At 37.3% G+C, this 19,031-nt stretch overlaps 1 protein-coding gene across 1 annotated transcript in view; it reads right to left on the reverse strand.

The window, feature by feature from the left end:
- The window catches only part of si:dkey-220k22.1 (multiple epidermal growth factor-like domains protein 9), an 80,288-nt gene that overhangs the window by 21,629 nt on the left and 39,628 nt on the right, over window positions 1-19,031 (reverse strand). Inside the window, exon 3 of the mRNA XM_058776180.1 lies at window positions 12,338-12,477. Within this exon, the coding sequence (XP_058632163.1) occupies window positions 12,338-12,477 (140 nt within the window). The remainder of the gene's footprint in view (window positions 1-12,337; window positions 12,478-19,031) is intronic.

Below are 19,031 nucleotides of genomic sequence, written 5' to 3' on the forward strand. Positions count from 1 at the left end.
CCGATTCATCGGTTTTGCAGATTAATCGGCACCAATAGTTGATTGCCACAACTATCGGTTATCGGCAAAAATCCATGCCGATAGTTTTCCGGTTTGCATCCATTGCTGGAGTGGCTGAGAAGTTGTCCGCTGGCATTTATACAGTACGAGAGCGGCCTCTAGAGGCGGAAATCACTGACAGCACGTGTTGTTTATTTTGACACGTGACACTGTGCGCTGCACAGAGCGGGAAACTCCAGACACGCATTTAAATACAGCCGACAGAAAAGCCTGCCGCGGAACAGAGCGCCATTCACATAGTTTTCTATTAAATTACATTATATTTGTCCCAAATCGCTATGAATGTACATAATGACTTCACCCTAGGCTATAAATTATGTATTGTACATTTTTCAGCAAAACATTTGTCTTTCTGTGGCTCTAATAAAGTCTGTATGCTTCATAGAAAGCTGTAATAGATCGCGATTTCTCTTTCCGCTTGCTCTGTTTTTTTAAACAACGAACTTCAAACTCATTTATGCCACATTGTTCATTTTTGAAGCAAACTTATGTCCGTTTGGTGATTAAATAAATTGTTTTAGACCACCACTTGATTTGAACACAAAGCGTCTGGTGTGTGTGTGTGTGTGTATATATGTGTGATACCTCTGAGTTCTCCTAGACCAGCGCTGCGCTTTTGCCCAGTGTGTGACTAACTTTTTTTTTTGTTGATTGGATAGTTATCAAGTGTTAAAAAAATAGGAGCAAATAAAGTGTGTGAGTACATATACAATATCCATATGTATGTAATTTTAATGCTATGGCCTAGTGTAGATATTTAAGCATGACTGTTGAAATTAAATGGTAACACTTAACAATAAGTCCATTCGTAGCATTAATGAAAACTGTAGAAGTATTGTTCCTTGTTAGAGTGTTCATTTCAACATTAGCTACTAATAGGCTACATTTTTAAATTTTAAAGTTTCTTCTTTTAACATTAGCAAACTATGAAATAACTTTAATGATCAATATAGTAAATAATATTAAGACACAAGTCTATGGTATTTTTTCTTTTTCCAATTGCTCTTCCGATTTAACAGTAATAGTAAATCTCACCAAGATTTGAAGTATTATTCCTGTCTGCAGTACAAACATGTTGTGCATGAATTTTCTACAATCTAATCATTGTCTTAACATATTCAATAATTTCATTTATTTAGTGAAACATGATCAGCATTGCACATATGTAATTAGACATTATACGGCATACAAATATTATTGTAATCGGTTTCTTTTCCAGCAGAAGATGGCCTCTCCCAGCGAAACCAGGTATGATTTCAACCAAGGTTGTTCTTCCTCTTCATCTAAACATCTTTTGGAGTTCTGTGTAGAACTTTACCTTGAATCTAAATGCATTTTGAAAAGCACTGTATAAACATGGCTAACTTGATTTCAGAAAGCACCACTAATTAAAAATATAAAGAACAGAACTGAGTGCTAAAACAATTGTATTTATTGTAATTATTCAAAGTTACTTGAATTAATCTCAAAATATATACAAATATCGAGAGAAAAAAAAAAAAAATCACAATATCATGGATCAGTTGATGACTTGATGTTAATGTCAGTTGATGATCTAATGACATAAGGCAAGAGCCTGAAAATCTTCAGGAATGAAAGCAGAAACATATTCCTTAAGAACAAGACAAAGCAAACACTACAGAGATCCAACTCAGGGCCGTAAGCACACAGATCAAAGAGGTGTGTATGCGTGTTTGAAAAGATGGGCTGCTGTCAGACCCACTCAACTGTGTGTGTGTAAGTGTGTGTTTTTCCACTGGGTCTCCAGGGCCAGACAGTAAAGCAGGAGGAGGATCATTAGTGTTCAAACACTGTTCCCTCTATTGAAGACGGATGAGTGTCCACAGATGAAGCCCTATGCAAACAATCCCCCTGGTCCAGTTCTAACTTCTTTCATTTCATAACAGGAGACTGACACAGTGGTCAGAGGGAAGCAAGAGCAGTAAGTCAGGAAAACAATCAATGATAAAATATTTACATTAACACGAGGCAAAACAAGTCTCTAAATCTATAGCTGAAACAGATGAACTATCATGAAAAATTTTTGCAGCCTTGATGAACCAACAATACTGTTAAAATACAATTTATTATAATAAAACATATTTATGAATGCGTATCTGTAACTAAAAACCACACACATTTAGTCAGTGAGTCAGATGTTAATTAGTAATCGCTCTCACGGACTGAGCATGTAATTTGACTAATTCAAAATCATTTGTTTTGTCTTTTTAACTGGCTGATCATTTAACTGGCTCATAGCTGGTTTGTGAATCATACATACTACACTGGTTGCAGTGTAGCAAGCAAAGACAACACAATAGAAAGAGTGTTATCTGTTGTCTTTGTATTATTTTGTGCTATCTGGTTTGTTTTATCTCATCACACTCAATTAAGTCTGAAAACTTAACTCAGCTGATACAATTTCTTAAGCAGTTGCAGCACTGTTACTGAATAGAAGGGCAGGATACACTGGTGAAATAAAGCTGCTAATGTACAATGTGAGTCCACAAATCACCATTATGATGGTGGCCAGGAATTGACTGAACTGGGAGGAGGAATAATGAGCCGCATTAATGAGTGTGAGTGTCTGTGTATGCATGCGTGTAATTATGAAGACAGGTGTGAGAAAATCAAACACACGCATAGCCTGTAAATTAGTAAAAGTCCAAAGGGAGGCTTGTTGCGTGGCTGAAAATCACTATTATGCAGTGGGTGGTCACCCAGTGTCTGCAAATCAAAAAGGTTCTGGATAATAAAAAAGACAACACGTGCCTGGACTAAACACTTTTAACGGGTCACAATCTCAACAATGCACATGTGAAATTACCAAGTGGCCTGTAGCACAAGGCCGGTTTCAGTTTTTACCCAGTTAAGTTCACGTTTATTTTGAGCAAACTCTTTGCTCAAGAGTTTTCAGGCGCAAGAAGATTGGTTGATTTTGAGTGGGTTTCGTCACCATGGTAACTTACACCACACATCTACTCTGCTCCAGAGCAGGTTTTAGAGATCGCAAACCTTAACTGGACCAATCAGCTGTGAGAAAAGTGACATATCTGATGCAATGAAGCCACTCCCCACCATCTCTAGCTCCAAATTAAAGCAGTTTACAGTCAAATATATATGGCAAACCAAGCCAGTCGATTTAGTCAGTCAAAATTTTAAATACATTTTAGCATTTCTGTAGTAAACTTACAAAGTCACAATCTGTGTACCATTAACGTTAAATGTAATTGTTTCACCCACAAAAAGAAAAGGGGAAAAAAAAGACAAAAGACAAAATAATTAGGCTGAATAAGCTGATCTATAGCATGTTAAATGGTGGTAGGAATGGTCTATGAATGGTACACCCCCCTTAAGCTCACATAAATGGTTTGACCCAAGTCTTCAGCAGCCAATGACACTGACCCGTTCAAACTGATTTTTAACGCGTATTTCACGTGTATTTAACACGTTGAATACGCGTATTTAACACGCTGATTTTTTTTTTTTTTTTTTGAAATACGTGTTGTTAACGCATTAAATGTGTGTTAAATACGCGTTAAAACTCAGGTGTTTTTGGCCCTTTTGGCCTTCCATAGCTTTCACACCGGGAGCAGGAGCGTCGCGTGAGCAGCAGCGCCGCTATGGCAAGCCAAAAGGGTCAGATTTACGCTATAGATAAATCGCGTTAACATACAAACGCCGTCAAATACGGCGTTTTAAACAGTATTTGCGGCGCAAAATATGCTGTTGTGATTACAAACACCGTAAAAACCGCGCGAAAATACGTCAATGGCGCCGTATCTGCCGGCGTTTTAGTGCACATGAAAAGCGCCGCTTTTTACAACGTTCATATTACCATATGACGCCGTAAAAAACGCCGTTTTAGTTGCACAGAGCGCTCGTCACTTATGGCGTTTTGCTTATAGTATAATGAGCCACGCCCATTGATTTCCACAGCCAGTAATATTGAACAGTTGTCACCCAATCAATGATGCACAGAACCAGACCAGAACAATTCAGCACAGATCATTTGTGGTAATCCAATTCGCAAACTGTAGTTAGTAACAAGGGCGTAGGTTTGCTTTCGAGATAGGTGGGGACATAGACCCAACCCATCTACCCCCGCCCCCCCTTTCAGAGTCTTTTATATATATATATATATATATAGTATAGCACTTTAATTTAATATTAATCGAATTGGAGGCAGGATGACTCTTATACCAGTGGTGTTTTTTATTTCTTGGATATTTCAGCTAACAGCTTGATTTTTACATTCAGTTGAACAACATTAATTTAAAGTTAAAGACTGTCCTGCGACTCAGGATGCTGTTCCAAATCCTGCTGCACCACAGAGTGCCATTTACATAGTTTACCAAAAAAAAAACAAAAAAAACAATCACATTATATTTGTCCCAAATTATTGTTGATGTTCATGACTTTATCCTAGGCTGAAAGATTGTGTATCTTTCCGCACAAAGTTGGTCTTTCTGTCCATATGCTTTATATAGGGAGCTAATAATAGCCATATATCGCCTTTCTCTTTCCGTTTGCTCCGTTTTGAAAAACAAACACTGTACTTCAAACTCATTGATGCAACTTTGTTCATTCCTGAAGTGGGATTTTATATGAGCTGTTTGACTGCTGGCTTGAATTGGGTGCAATACCTGTAAGTTGTACCTGTGAGCTGTAAGAAATTATAGTCTGCCTCGACCCAGCTTTCACTCCAAATTGTGTATTGAACTATACTCCTTTCCCTACCTACAAAGAGCCTAATTATCATAGCGATAGTTCTTTCCATTTAAAAGATATGTAAATAGTATCTCCGGAGTGATAATTCATCACTTATAGCGTGGGAACGGCAGTAGGCCATCAAGAACCATCTGCTGACCAAAAGGGTAAATGAAACCATGATAGGGATTCTGTTTAATCTTGTCAGCCTAACATTTGGTTGTTCCCACCTGAAAGTCTACCAAAGATGTGGGAACGGAAGGCTATCACTTTCATTGTTATCCGCAATTTACATTTAAAACAAAACTTCATTTACATGTTGAGCGGGAAGAGGAACGTAATACAGTATAAAATGTTTGAGCTTAGGATGTTGGGGGTTCATTCCGACTCCGCTGAATCCGAAGTGCTATTTGTACTTTGTCACTGCTACGCTGTAATAAAAGATTATTTTTCATCAAGATCTTCGACGTCCTCTTCACTTTTTCTTACAGAGCGCTGTGCTTCTCGTCCAGTGTGTGACTATTCCACGCATGTATTAAATGCACGTCCTTGAGAGCATGCAGTTTTCTAATGTATTTACTTTAACTTGTTAGGTAATATCAATGATATGAGGTTTCTGCTTATTTAATGGCAAATAACTCATGCAAATTGGATTACCACAAATGATCTGTGCTGAATTGTTCTGGTCTGGTTCTGTGCATCATTGATTGGGTGACAACTGTTCAATATTACTGGCTGTGGAAATCAATGGGCGTGGCTCATTATACTAGAAGCAAAACGCCATAAGTGACGAGCGCTCTGTGCAACTAAAACGGCGTTTTTTACGGCGTCATATGGTAATATGAACATTGTAAAAAGCTGCGCTTTTCATGTGCACTAAAACGCCGGCAGATACGGCGCCATTGACGTATTTTTGCGTGGTTTTTACGGCGTTTGTAATCACAACAGCATATTTTGCGCCGCAAATACTGTTTAAAACGCCGTATTTGACGGCGTTTGTATGTTAATGCGATTTATCTATAGCGTAAATCTGACCCTTTTGGCTTGCCATACGCCGCGATCGTTTGAGCGCTGAGTCTATTTTTGCTGCGCCGCTTACGCTTAATTAAAGCCACAGTGCATTTTTCTTGATGAAAATTGGCCTGATTAACATGAAAAATGACATATTTCACTGTAAAGTTATGTGAGGTGTTTCGTGTTTCACAATCACGGTGTAAAAAGGCACACAGTATTGATAAATACCCCAGCTAAAATATTTGTTTTTATACTAATGTCTAAATTAATACCTGTTCAAAACAATCACTTTAACAAAGTTTGTACTAGGGTATTTTCTGCTTATTTTGATAAATAATGCTCAATAAATATACTGTCATTAAAATGTTAATATAAAATATATTTTAAAATATAGAAACAAAATAAAAAGTAAAGATTCTGAAAGCATTGAAGGAGATCCCATAATAACTTAATATAAATTTACAGTAGTAACAACAAATTATATTTTATTAGGCTATATGATGTGATTAATATCATATTTTTAAATATGATAGGGTTTTTTTATAAACATGGTGATTATCTCTAAGGTGGACACCCAACATAATAGGCTATATGATATTTACTATCTGACTCAAACCATGTCATGTCAACAATTGGAAAAGTTAGCCAGACCTTTGTCTCAAAATATATTCAACAATTTTAGGGATACTCATTTGCTACTTAAATCTACAACATAACTTAAAAAAAAAAAACATGAAATATCAGAGTTAACAAACAATCAACTACACGAAAACACATCACTGCCAGGAGTTATTGCTCAAACTTCAAAGGCCTGTTTAAATTATTAAAACTAGAGGCATTTATTAACTTTAAGATTACTTTTTATCATGTAAATTATATGCACAGCATGTTATATGCACGTGGCAGAGGGAAACATGGCCGCATCACAGCATGCTGCCCATATCAAAGCACATGACAGTCGGAGAACACCTGAAAAGCGTGATCGAATGGACCATACTTGTCTGTATTTGCAGTACACAAGCCGCGGTTCAGCTGCGCGCCACAAACACTGCCAATGGCCGCGCGCTGCTCACACTTATCTTCATACTCTTTTTTCAATGTCATTTTTTTCCAGAGTTTCCTTTTTAATAAATTTGAAAAGTTGTGATAAATCCGGTTTTTGCTTTGTCATTATGGTGAGTGGGGTGCAGATTTATGTGGAAAAAAAGTAATTTAAAGCAGTTTAACATCATAACAAAAAAACAAAAAAAAATTAAGGGGTATGAAGACTTTCTTCAGGCACTGTATAAGCTTTTAAAATGACTAAACTTATATGTTTTCCTTTTGAGCTCTGTGTGAAACTACATATAATTATATTCGGTTGATTCCTTTGCATAGTCATATATTTTCTTTCTGCTGCCAAACTTTTGCTGAAGAAGAGTTTATTCCTGCCTTGTAAATGCATTTAAATTTATTACATTTTTAACAACGACATCTCTTAATCCTCAGCAGAAAAGTGAATTGCTGACTCTCGTGAGACGTGAATCAAGCTGACGCTCTCCACGTTCCATGTGATTGGCTGTTTGCTGCACGTGTCACGTATTCAGGTGCACGTGCTCCAGAGTTAATCACAAACTCTGGTTCAAACTGAGTTGTCAGAGAAAGTTTATATCGAGCTTTGTGAGCCCGCTGATCCTATCGGGTTTTGTCAACTCAAAACTTACTCTGCAACTCTGAGTTTGTTCATCTCGCTTTGTGCTACAGGCCACAGGTATAGTTAGTTGTCTGACAGTGAAATGCTGGGAAAGCCTGGGTCAAAACAGTGTTATTGTTATCTAAAACTATTAAAATTGTTTTCAGAAACTGAAATAAAGCTGAAAGAGCATTTAGTAAATTTATTAAAACCATATTACACCACAAACTTACATTTTAAAAAACATTTAAACAAAAATGAGAAATTCTGCCTTTGCAATTAACTGAAATAAATTTAAGTTGAACTACTAAAATTAATAAAACATCAATTAAAGCTATATATAAATAAAAAAAACTAAATGACAAAAGCACATAACAAAATTACCAAAGTTTAAACTAAAATTAAAATAACTGAAAATATAAAAGTCAATAAATATTATAATGACATATACATTCTACAAAAATAATGTCAAAATCCAAACAAAACAAACAAAAAATAAGAAAGTATTAAACACAAAACATACAATTCAATACAAAAGCTCTTGCACAGTCCAAAGAGAAAAGGTGATCTACAGACAGGGACAGGGTTTAAATAAATCAATAGTAGCGATGGGCAAAACACTCTGAAATGCTTCATAGCCCTCAAGCAGCCAGAGAGCAGAAAGGGCACAATCACTCTTTAAGTCTAACCGGGACTGTCTGAAGATCTCAGAGGTGTAATGCTGGATTATTGCAGTGGAGCAAATGAATGTCAACCACAATACAATGAATTGCATGATTGATTAAGTCGAAAGCAATGTTAAAGTCCAGAAAAGATTTTAGAGTTCATAGACAACAATAAATCTTTAAAGACTTTTAGAAGAGCAGATTCTATACTGCAACATGTCCTGAAAACTAAACTAAAGTTTTTTTTGTAATATTGTTTGAAAGCCAAGGGGGAAAATGTGCTTTGGAAAGTGGGTTGAAGAAGGTTTCAACTGAATAATTTCACTGATTAGGCAGCTAGTTATTGAACTAAACACAGTTTTGTTTGAAAAATTTGTGAGAGAAGTACAGGCCAAACCGGCTAGATTTAGTCACCACAGAAAGTCCTCATGTTTGAGATGTCTATAGATAAATGCACAAAGCCCGAGCTCGACTGTTCAACTTTAAACAGCTGCAACTTAAACTTAAGGTTTTGATGCTTTTTTTTTTTTTATCATAGTGAACAGGAATGTAATTTTTCAAGATGAAATCTCTGCTGTGGATTTGTAAAATGAATGCACCGATATAATGACAATGGCTGATCTGGGAAACAGGATTATTTTGGGTCTAAAAGATGTAACAAGATTAAATGTTTAAGCTAAGAATGGCGAGCAGAAAAGACCAAAGAGCTACAGATACACATCCAGAGGTCTTGGTTCTCCTCAACATCTCAAATTGTGCTGAACTAATGTAACAATATCCCTTCGTCTCACTGCAAGGACATATGACTGGCGAGATTCACTGGCTCGGAGGCACTGGTTGGGACAGTTTGACTCCTGCTGTGGTATCTGACGTAATGGTAGAAAGGTAATGGAGGCTCTCTGTGCTTGTCTGTGTATGTACATTATTGGCTTTTAGAAAGCAAAGGGCATACTGACATGAACATTAAACGCTGCTGGAGTGGCACAAATGGATGCTATAGGGAAAAAAGCCCAGACAGCTAATAGGGACAATGCATCAAATACCAAAAACAGACTAAAAGCTGTCTGTTCAAAACTGCCATTATAAAAAAAAAAAGTTCCTTAATCAGAATTGGGGGGTGGGGGAGGGGGCTTATTCTGCAGGTAACACTAGATACTAAAAATTATATCAGGCTATATCAGGCTGGTAAAGCAAACACTGAACAGCAAAAATATCTGACGGAAAGAGAGTGTGAAAAAATACATTAGCAAAATGACACTCGATGGATTCATAAACCGCAACGTTCAAACCTCTTAACAGCCTTTGCCACAAAAAGGAAATAAGGACAGATTCTGAATATGATCTGACATAACGGCTCTAACTTTCAGAAGACATGTCTTCCTAAAAAGATAGTTCACCCAAAATATGCAAATTTTGTCATTATTTATTTACTCTCATGGTTTGCCAATGATGAGGTTTGGAATGACATGAGGTGGAGTAAATGATGGCACAATATTCATGTTTAAGAGAAAAGCCTTTAAAAGCACATTGAGCGATTACTGGACAATTTGCATTTCATATAAAAACTTCCTGGGAATTTGAAGAAAAACAAACAAACAAACAAAACAAAACAAAAAAAAAACACTACGTATCTGAAGACTGGGCTTTTCAGATTGGAGTTTAGGGACCCACTAGACTCAGGCGGGTTTTGCTAAGCCTGTACTCTGTACCTCTACCTACATTTTCAAACCTCAAAAAAATAAACATAAACGCACCTATACCTATTTTATTCCTTTTCACAATTTTGATTATAGGGCTTATTATCAATTAATAAAGACTAATTTTCATGCAGTTCCTTGCACAATACTATTTTTTCCTCAAAATGCATTTACCAGACTGCATGAATCATCACATAATCAGCTCCATATGTATTCACTATGTATTCCATATGTATTCCACTCACTGGACGTTTCACTTTGAAAGTGGTGTTAAATGTGAAGAAGCCATGTAATATTTTGCAGAAATGATTCCACAGGCACATATTTATAAAGATCCCAGGTTAGAAAATAAATTCCTGCCTTTACATTTTACAAAACAAGTTTGAAATCCCCTGTGTGTTTGAAAACTGAAGAGCATGTGTGGTGAGAGAGATACAGTATGGGTTAAAGCTCTGCAGTGCTGTCAGTGCATACAGCAGCAGGAAGTGCTTATGTGCAGTTGTTGAGTTAGAGTGATGACATGGCTCCTGCGCATCAGCATCAACACCAGTCTTTGGTTACTGCAGTGGACTGACACAACAAAAGCCTTTTTAATAAAGATGCACTGCTGCAATGCCATCCTTTCTCTAATGCTTTATAATTTATAATAAGAACAGTCTCTAGGGGGCAACGGAGGTGGCGTAAGAAATAATAACTACTCGATGCAAACAATTCTTGCAATATAACAACAAATATAATGGAACTGTAGGCTTGTAATATAGTTGCATTGCTCGCTTTTATGCATAATTTATTAAAAAAATGAATTTTGAAGTTTTGTTTTGGATTGTTCTGCTATCATTTTTAACCAACAGACAAGCAACAAGGGATAAAAAAAGGAAAACCACCATCTACTGTACTAGGGGTGTAACGATACACGAATCGCGGTTGAACGATTCACGGGCATTTTCCAAATGGAAGTGATCATCCCTATCCCCTTGGAGTGGGGACTTGGGAGTGAGCAGGGCACGTGCGTGTCATTATGTAGTCGTTTGGAATGCACTTGGTGAAGGGAGCGTAATTTCCTCATTATCTTCAGCTGGGATGTTCCCGTGACAACGCAGCACGGTGTGCGTCAGCAGATGTCGCTGGCGGACAACCGCATAAAAAAAAAAATACATTTCATAATTTAAAAAGTTTTATATATATTATTTTTTATATATTATATAGCATATTTTAAAAACTTTTAAAAATATAAAATGTATGTTTATTTGCAACAGTTATGCTAACAACAATAAAAAGACTATTGACATTTAAACAGCGACATCTGCTGACGCACACCGTGCTGCGTTGTCACGGGAACATCCCAGCTGAAGATAATGAGGAAATTACGCTCCCTTCACCAAGTGCATTCCAAACGACTACATAATGACACGCACGTGCCCTGCTCACTCCCAAGTCCCCACTCCAAGGGGATAGGGATGATCACTTCCATTTGGAAAATGCCCGTGAATCGTTCAACCGCGATTCATAAATCGTTACACCCCTATACTGTACTATAAAAAAAAGTTAATATTAATTTATTTCACAGCAAAATTATAATTGTTAATTTTTATGGCTGTCTTAAATTTTTCAAAGTAAAACTTTTATTTTGAGGTATTAAATCTTTTGGAGACCTTAACATTTTTTGTCTTTTATTTACAACCGATTTATAAACCATTGTCAGTACAAATTTGCAAAGATGGTTGAAGCGCATGTTGAAGCGTGTTTTCAAATAATAAAAATAAATAAATGTCCCAAACTCACTTAGACACTCAGAGACACTAAAAAGACTGGTTCATGAGCTCCTCACAAGTAACACAATGGCGCATGCTACTCTGAAGCACGCAGAGCATCAGACTGTATACTTTTATATTTAAAACCCTTGTGATTTGATAATTGAACCAAATGGTGAGTAATACTACTTCATATACTAGCCAACAACCAATTTTTACTTGCATTTGGCACTTGGCGAGTGTTAAATTTTAAACTGGCTGACATGGTAAGGGTGTCCTGCACACAGCCGCTAGATGGCACCACTAGCTATTGTAGAGCTATTAGAAAAACGATCCATCCATTAAAAATAAATGTTTTCGAAAACACACCATTTTTCAGCTTGTTTAGTATTTGTTTAAGTGATCTGATCATCATGTTTTAGACAATCTGCAGATGTGCAATCTGCGCAGAAAATGACCAGAAATCAGCTGATACCACTGATTAGGCAATACATTACTAGTTAAATCCTGGCAAGGGCGATCCGGGAACTATCACTATTAATCTCACACTTAATCTAAATTTGCCCCAGGGGTTCTAGGATTTGCCACTGTAATAAATGTACTTGGATAAAAGCATCAGTTAAATGACTAATTAGATAGATAACAGGAAGTTTCTGGAGACTGAGGTTCAACTACCCTCCAAACAGAGATCTCTGTGTGACAACCGAATGGAAAACAGTGTTCTGGCTTCTTTTGCTACTTCTGTTGTGTGCATTGTGGGTGGCTCACCTGACTGTGGGTGGCAGTAGCTGCTATGATTATTGCATTGGCATGGTTGGCACCCCGTGCTGCTGAAGTGAGAGAAGCCTGGGCGGCAGTCATTACACTTGTCCCCATGCACTCCACTCTTGCAGATGCACATGCCGGAACTGCCAGAAAAATACAGAGGAACAGTTATGGAGTTAGAGAGCGTCATAGAGGCACATAAAGAAAGACTTATTGTTTCTACAGAAGCGTACAGTATCCTTCAAAAGCCAGTCACAGAGAGGTTACAACCTCTGTCCACATCAAACACCAGGTTTCCTCTGAACTGCCAGAATAGCTGCTCCTTCCCATTCATCACATGTTAATAGAGCCGCTACATGAAAGTTGAAGCAACATCTGTTACAAATAATACTGCAACCCAGAGGCGTAAATACATTGGGATGCATTGATCTTTTATGGAAATCCAAATTTATCAATTATAGGAACACTCAGGCATAAATAATATGAAATGACAAAGGTTTACAAACAACAAATACCTAAATGAATTTGATTTGCATTGGATTTAGCAGCAGGTAGGATACACCACACCCTTTCCTGTCCTGGGTTACATGAAAAATGATTATACACAGGTAAATTAGTCATTAGTGTCTGTGCTTGTAATAAAATCTCTTTGTACTGCTAGAAGAGAAACAGAGCGGGGTAAATATGCTCTACATGAGAAATTAAAGTGTAACAATAGAGCGTTTAAAATGAAAAGGAACAGAAACTCCCAGAGATGAGAAAACTTCTGATTATACTGTTACACACTTCAGGCTTTTGAAGAGCAAATGAGAAATGCAGAAGGATGATTTCTTCTGGGAAAGGCTTGTGAAATCTATGAAAAATATCTGCAATTATTTCTTTCAAGCACACACACACTCACTCACACTCAACTCACTCTCAGTGAATTTACTCTACACATGTACAATCAGAAGTTCTCGGTCTTCGCCTATACTCAAGAGTAATTAGACTACTTGTTATTTTGACTGATGCTGAGCTCACAGTTCCTGAGAAAAATAACCCTGACATGTCAGTTCTGTTGAACTCAACCTCTTAAATCATATCAGTATTCCTACTGGTTTCACCAGGATACATAATTCAGAGCAAAAGCCACTACACTAAAATTAATATTAAAAAGCACATAAGTGATGAGCGAATTTTTATTTTTTGGGTGGAGTATCCCTTTACACTGAAGAAAGTGTGTAATACACACACTCCCACAAAATCATGTCTCATCACACCATGTATGCATTGTTTGCTGATAGGTTAAACAAACTCACACATGCACAGCCATTTATTAAAACACACTTTAAAAATGAAAACCCTTGAGCCACACCTTAAGACACAAAAAGATTCAGAAAAACTACTCTAAATGGTCAAAATTCTTGATGTGTATTTTATTATTGGATGAAATCTGTTAAAGTGCAATGTACAAAAAGAGAAAAAGAGAGCCAGTGGGAGAGAGTATAAGCAAGCATCATACAGAGCAGATCCTCTGCACTGAGGAAGAACATCTCAAAGACCTTTCAGTCTGCCTCTTTGAGCTGTAAGCTGACACCATGATCCTCCACAGCACAAGTCAATAACTTTGATGTTTGGCCTCACAGCCATGTCTAGAGAGAACTGAGCCATGACTGTAACCCATCTAACGTCTATGAAGAAACAGAGACTCATTTGAGCAGCAAGCTTCTGTCATGGGCTGGATAATGTCCTGTGAATTTCAATGTCTTTCCAAATATTAGAATTTAATTTTGAAAGTAGCCATTTGAATAAAATGGAAAAAAAATCAGATATTATAATTAGAGCTAAATTTTTTTAAATGTTTTACACTCATACGCAAGCTTAATTTGCAGAATCAACTATAAGTAAATGAGGCGAGCAATGTATACTTTTTGCTCAGTAAATGACTATCTGCTCTGCTTGCCTAAACAATGGAAGATGGAGAGGATATTTCGGAAACCCTCTTGGAAACAGTCGTTATTTCTGCAAAGTATTCATGCACACTGCAATTTTAAGCCTCAAACGAAACAAAAATGAGATGTTCCTGCTGGAACAAAAGAAAACATTAAAAATGCAGAATCACACAATTTAGAACTGGACCGGTCGCAAACTCAAGCTCTTAAAAACTGGTGAGACACTAGCCCACTTTGCCCTGAGGGTGGGAGAATGTTGAGGTTTCCATGGTAACAACACCTCAGATCACCAGAAAGTACCCCGCTGTGATTAAACTGAAAGTCTATTACAGTACATTCACCAGGGCAACAATTCCACACAAAAGACAAGCATTAAATATGCTGTGGAAGCAAATTTAAAACCTTTCTTAAATCATGCAGCCTTTGCACTTGTCAAGATTAATTAATGAATCGTTTTAGCAAATTGTGGAAATGCTGATGGCACAGCACAGCTCATACCCACTCATTATGGGGAAAATAGCCAGAATATATTAACTTTTCAAAAGCAGCAGCAGTGCAATTATTTGTGAATGCTGATATGCTCACACTGTTATTGTGCATCATTATACTCATGTTGGGTATTTAGGGATGTGCTGTTTTAATGAAATCCATTTGTGCAATACCAGTTAGACTGTAGCTGACATTCATGCACACTATCCAGGGAAAACTGGTGGTGGTCACTGCTTTAGTACTTGGCTACTTCCTTCCAGACTATTTAAGGGCAATGCGGTTTGAGGCCTGGGTGGTTTGGAACCTCTAATGTATAACCCAGTTTTATTGCGGTAGTGGGTTATGCTGATCTCTGAATTATATGGTCAGACCCAAAGGTTTTCAGAGCAGTCAAACAACCTTCTGAAAGCTCTTGGTGTCCTATGGTTCAGTGGTGCTAAAGCAGACTGTCATGTTCAGCTGAAGAACACATAGTCCATCCTTGTCTAGCATGCCATTTAAGAAAAGCTTTTTAGCCTCATTGAGTGTGTTTTCAAGATAGAAGTTTGGTCTTTTCATAAAGAGACACTTTTATTCAAAGTGATCTATAGTGCAATCAATGCACACTACCATTCAAAAGTTTGAGGTCGATAAGATTTTTTTAAAGAAATAAATACTTTTATTCAGCAAGGATGCATTCAACGATGCATTAAATTCATCAAAAGTGACAGTAAAGACTTTTACAAATAAATGCTGTCCTTTTGAACTTTCTATTGATCAAATAATCCTGAAATAAATGCATCACAGTTTTCACAAACACATTAAGCACAATAACCCTACCATAATTGCTAATAAATAAATTTAAAAAAAAATGTAATAAAAAAAGGATATAAAAATGGAAAAAGTGCAAATTCACAACCACCACAAAACTCCTAATAGCAGCACCTGCTGCAGATGTCATGAATTTGAGTCTTTCGGTCTTACTCTCACTCTGTTATTTCAGGGTTTATTCATGCTGAGTGAAATAGGCACACATCCCCTGGGTCATTACAGGCAGGCCATAAATGAGCTGGTGTAATATTTGGGTATCTCCTGATCTACTTTCACTCAAATACTGCCAGAGAAAGACTATAAAAGCATCAGTCAGTTCTCTTTTGATATTTCATATAGGAACTACTACTATCGATTTAAAAATGTTTAAATTGCAGACTGTTAATTGACTGTGGTGATGTTCCAGATTATTTGCTGCATCATTGAATGCCATTATCCTGCCACAATCTCTTCCAAAAATACTTTGAGTTCCTGTAAATAATAACCCAGAGTAACAGACATATAGTAAAACAGTGGATGACAGTATCTAGCTTAATTATGGTGGTCTGATGTGCCCTGATTCGCTGGGATATTTTAGGGTCATATTTCTGATGAAGGAACTGTATGTTTGAGCCCCAACTAGAAATGCTAAAAACTAATAAACTAATGTAAACTACAGTATATATACTCCGGTAAAATGTCACCAGAAATTGACAATGGATGCTCTTTTATTCCTTATTCAAAGGAAACAGATTTTTATCTCTTTTAACAGCTGTAGCCATCTGATCTGAAGCAACTAACCCAAGTTTCCGGACCACAACCTAAAGCCAAATGTTTGTCCAATACGAAAACACCATCAACCAGCAGAAGTACAAGTAACATGCCAAGTGACTTGGAGTGAGGGATTCCTGTACAGGCCCATCCTGATAAAAAAGCATGAGATTTAAAAATCCCTGTTTACACAGTGAAAATGCTGATTGTGTGGAGGGCAGTGGGAGGCCTGACAGAACAAAGCCACACTGTGCTTGGAGCGGAGCAGAGCTGGAGACTTTTAATAACCCCTTCTGCCTACAGGCCAGAGCTAGCAAAAATGAGCACAGAGAGCTGTCGAGGAGAAAATGAGAAGACTAAAAAGCAGGCAATTATAGAAAGGAAGTGGATGAGTGATCATCAAAGGGGGTCTGAGCCGACTTTTAGTGAGGATGAACAGTATATAAATAGATTGATAAACCTACTAAATGTTTTAATTATTATCTAAAAATTCAAAGAGGTTTAAGGTAGGATTAGTGCTGGGGCATAGAGCAAAATTAAATCCCATTTAATAATAATAATAATAATAATAATAATAATAATAATAATAATACACAAACACACAAAGTTGCAACTAAATTTGAGAGGATCACATTAGGAACAAAGTTAAAATTTCTTCTCCCTGAAAAACCTTGTATTATAATTTCCATTTTAATATTTGCTCTCACCTGGAGGAACTCAGTGAGGGGACCTTTATTTGAATGTTTAATTTATGTGAGATTAAAGTCTGCTGGGTGCTCTGCATTAATGCCACAGTGGTTGACTTCTTGAGGTTCGTGCAGATTCGAGGGGTGGAAGCTCTTCATAAAGCTGAGCAGGACAGTGAATGAGCTGGATCTGAGCCAATTTATCTGTGCAAACCCCGCAAACAGGATTAGTGCTTTCTCTCTCCACAATTCTCTAACGTCTGGCCAGACATCAGAGCACACTGAGGAACCAACTAGACTAAGACAAGAAGAAAGTTAAACACTTTTGTTCCCACCCATGGTCACTTAAGACTTCTTTCTACAAAAGTGAACTGACAAAGCATTTAGAAGTGTGTGATGAGCAATGCTTTTTCCTCCCCATCAGAAATAAACTCTTCCATTGCACAGATCTTATTTTTCCTTTGGCAAGCATCACGTTTTTTTGCCTGGCTTTTGATTAGGCCACACAGCAGGCTAAACTAATCCTCCTCACAGGCAAGAGTTAGCAGCAGCCAAGTCATTTCATCTTATCCAAATAAAAACAGAAATGGAAAATGGCAAATGGAAAAAGGAAAGAAGTAATCTCATACGCTATAGTAAAGAGTGCTCTAAGGGTGTGTTATATCTTTGTTTAGTTAGGCTCACGCTGCTGGGTGTCAGTGTCTTCACACTGCTGGTTGGATGGGAATGAAAGCCTCTGTAACAAGATTAGTAAGAAGCGCAACTGGGCTCTACCACCACTGCGTGTGGTAGTGGTCGACTGATATAGTCACTAAATTTTTTTGATGTTTTGATGACTGCTAGTCTAAAATGTGGAAACAGATATTAGGGCTGTTGATTTAATTAATTAACTATGTAAAAAAAATTATGTGTTAAAATTATTAACGCAATTCATGCACCCCCGCCCCAGACCTATGAATATATAGTCAACTCACTGCCTTTAGAATGTAGGGTGGGGGAAAAATTTGATTCTTAGATGCAGGCGTGTTCACGACAAGGCAGTCGAGTGTATGGCGCAGGCGTAACGAAAGTCGAACTTAGTAGGTAGACATTGCCCTTTTGAACTAGGTGAAGGCTCGATTCATTATACGACAACCTGATCTGAACCAGATCAACACCAACATCCAAAATCATCAACAGAGCAAGGCAGTATAGTTAGCAAGCCTTGGGATTTTCAAAATGATTGACAGGCTAGCACGAACTGTGTCAATATCATTTGAATAATTAAATAGTGAAATCTTATTTCATGCCCCCACAAGATCAAATATTGGTCTGCATATGAGATGTGAGGGAACAGAAAGCCTCAAGCACCCTTGCATATTGGTAGTGCTGATTTTACACAGTGGCCATTTTTACTGGCTTTGGCACTATAATATCTTTGTTTAATCTGTCCAAAACCTCAGACAGTTACATTTTATTTAGCTAGAGGTCACAAAATTCTCCAAAATATATGTGTGGTAAAGACACAAACTGACTTTTTATCTCTATAATTACAGTAGCACAGACTCCATCAGTAATTAACTCACATGGAGTTAAACAACATGCTGCTCTTAGTGTAAAAGCTCTTGAAGGTCTGGCTATGTCATATATTGATTTTCTGAAAGGGGAATTCATGATTGCTCAATGAAAGATGAAATCCTTTCTCCACAATAGTGTGAAACAACAATGAGAAAAATGTCAAGAAACAAATGTCTATTAAATCATTTCTAACACAGAAAATAATGTGTTTAATTATGAAAAATGTCATGCATTACGATTCATTCTTCTGGAACTCTCTCGGCAATTACTGAGGCATAATAGTGCATCATCCCACCAGGGCCCCGGATGTCTTGCCTGGATCACATCCTCTGAAGCCAAGCCTACAGAGTCATCTGATTGGATGACAATCCCTGGAAGGTCATGTCTTGACCAGTCCTTTCTCTTTGTCCTCCAGCATGAATAAAGCCTTTTCAGATTATATCAAAAAGGGCTTGTTCAATCGCTCACAGCCAT

Source organism: Onychostoma macrolepis, chromosome 05 (genome assembly GCF_012432095.1).
Source record: "Onychostoma macrolepis isolate SWU-2019 chromosome 05, ASM1243209v1, whole genome shotgun sequence".
Lineage (NCBI taxonomy): Eukaryota > Metazoa > Chordata > Actinopteri > Cypriniformes > Cyprinidae > Onychostoma > Onychostoma macrolepis.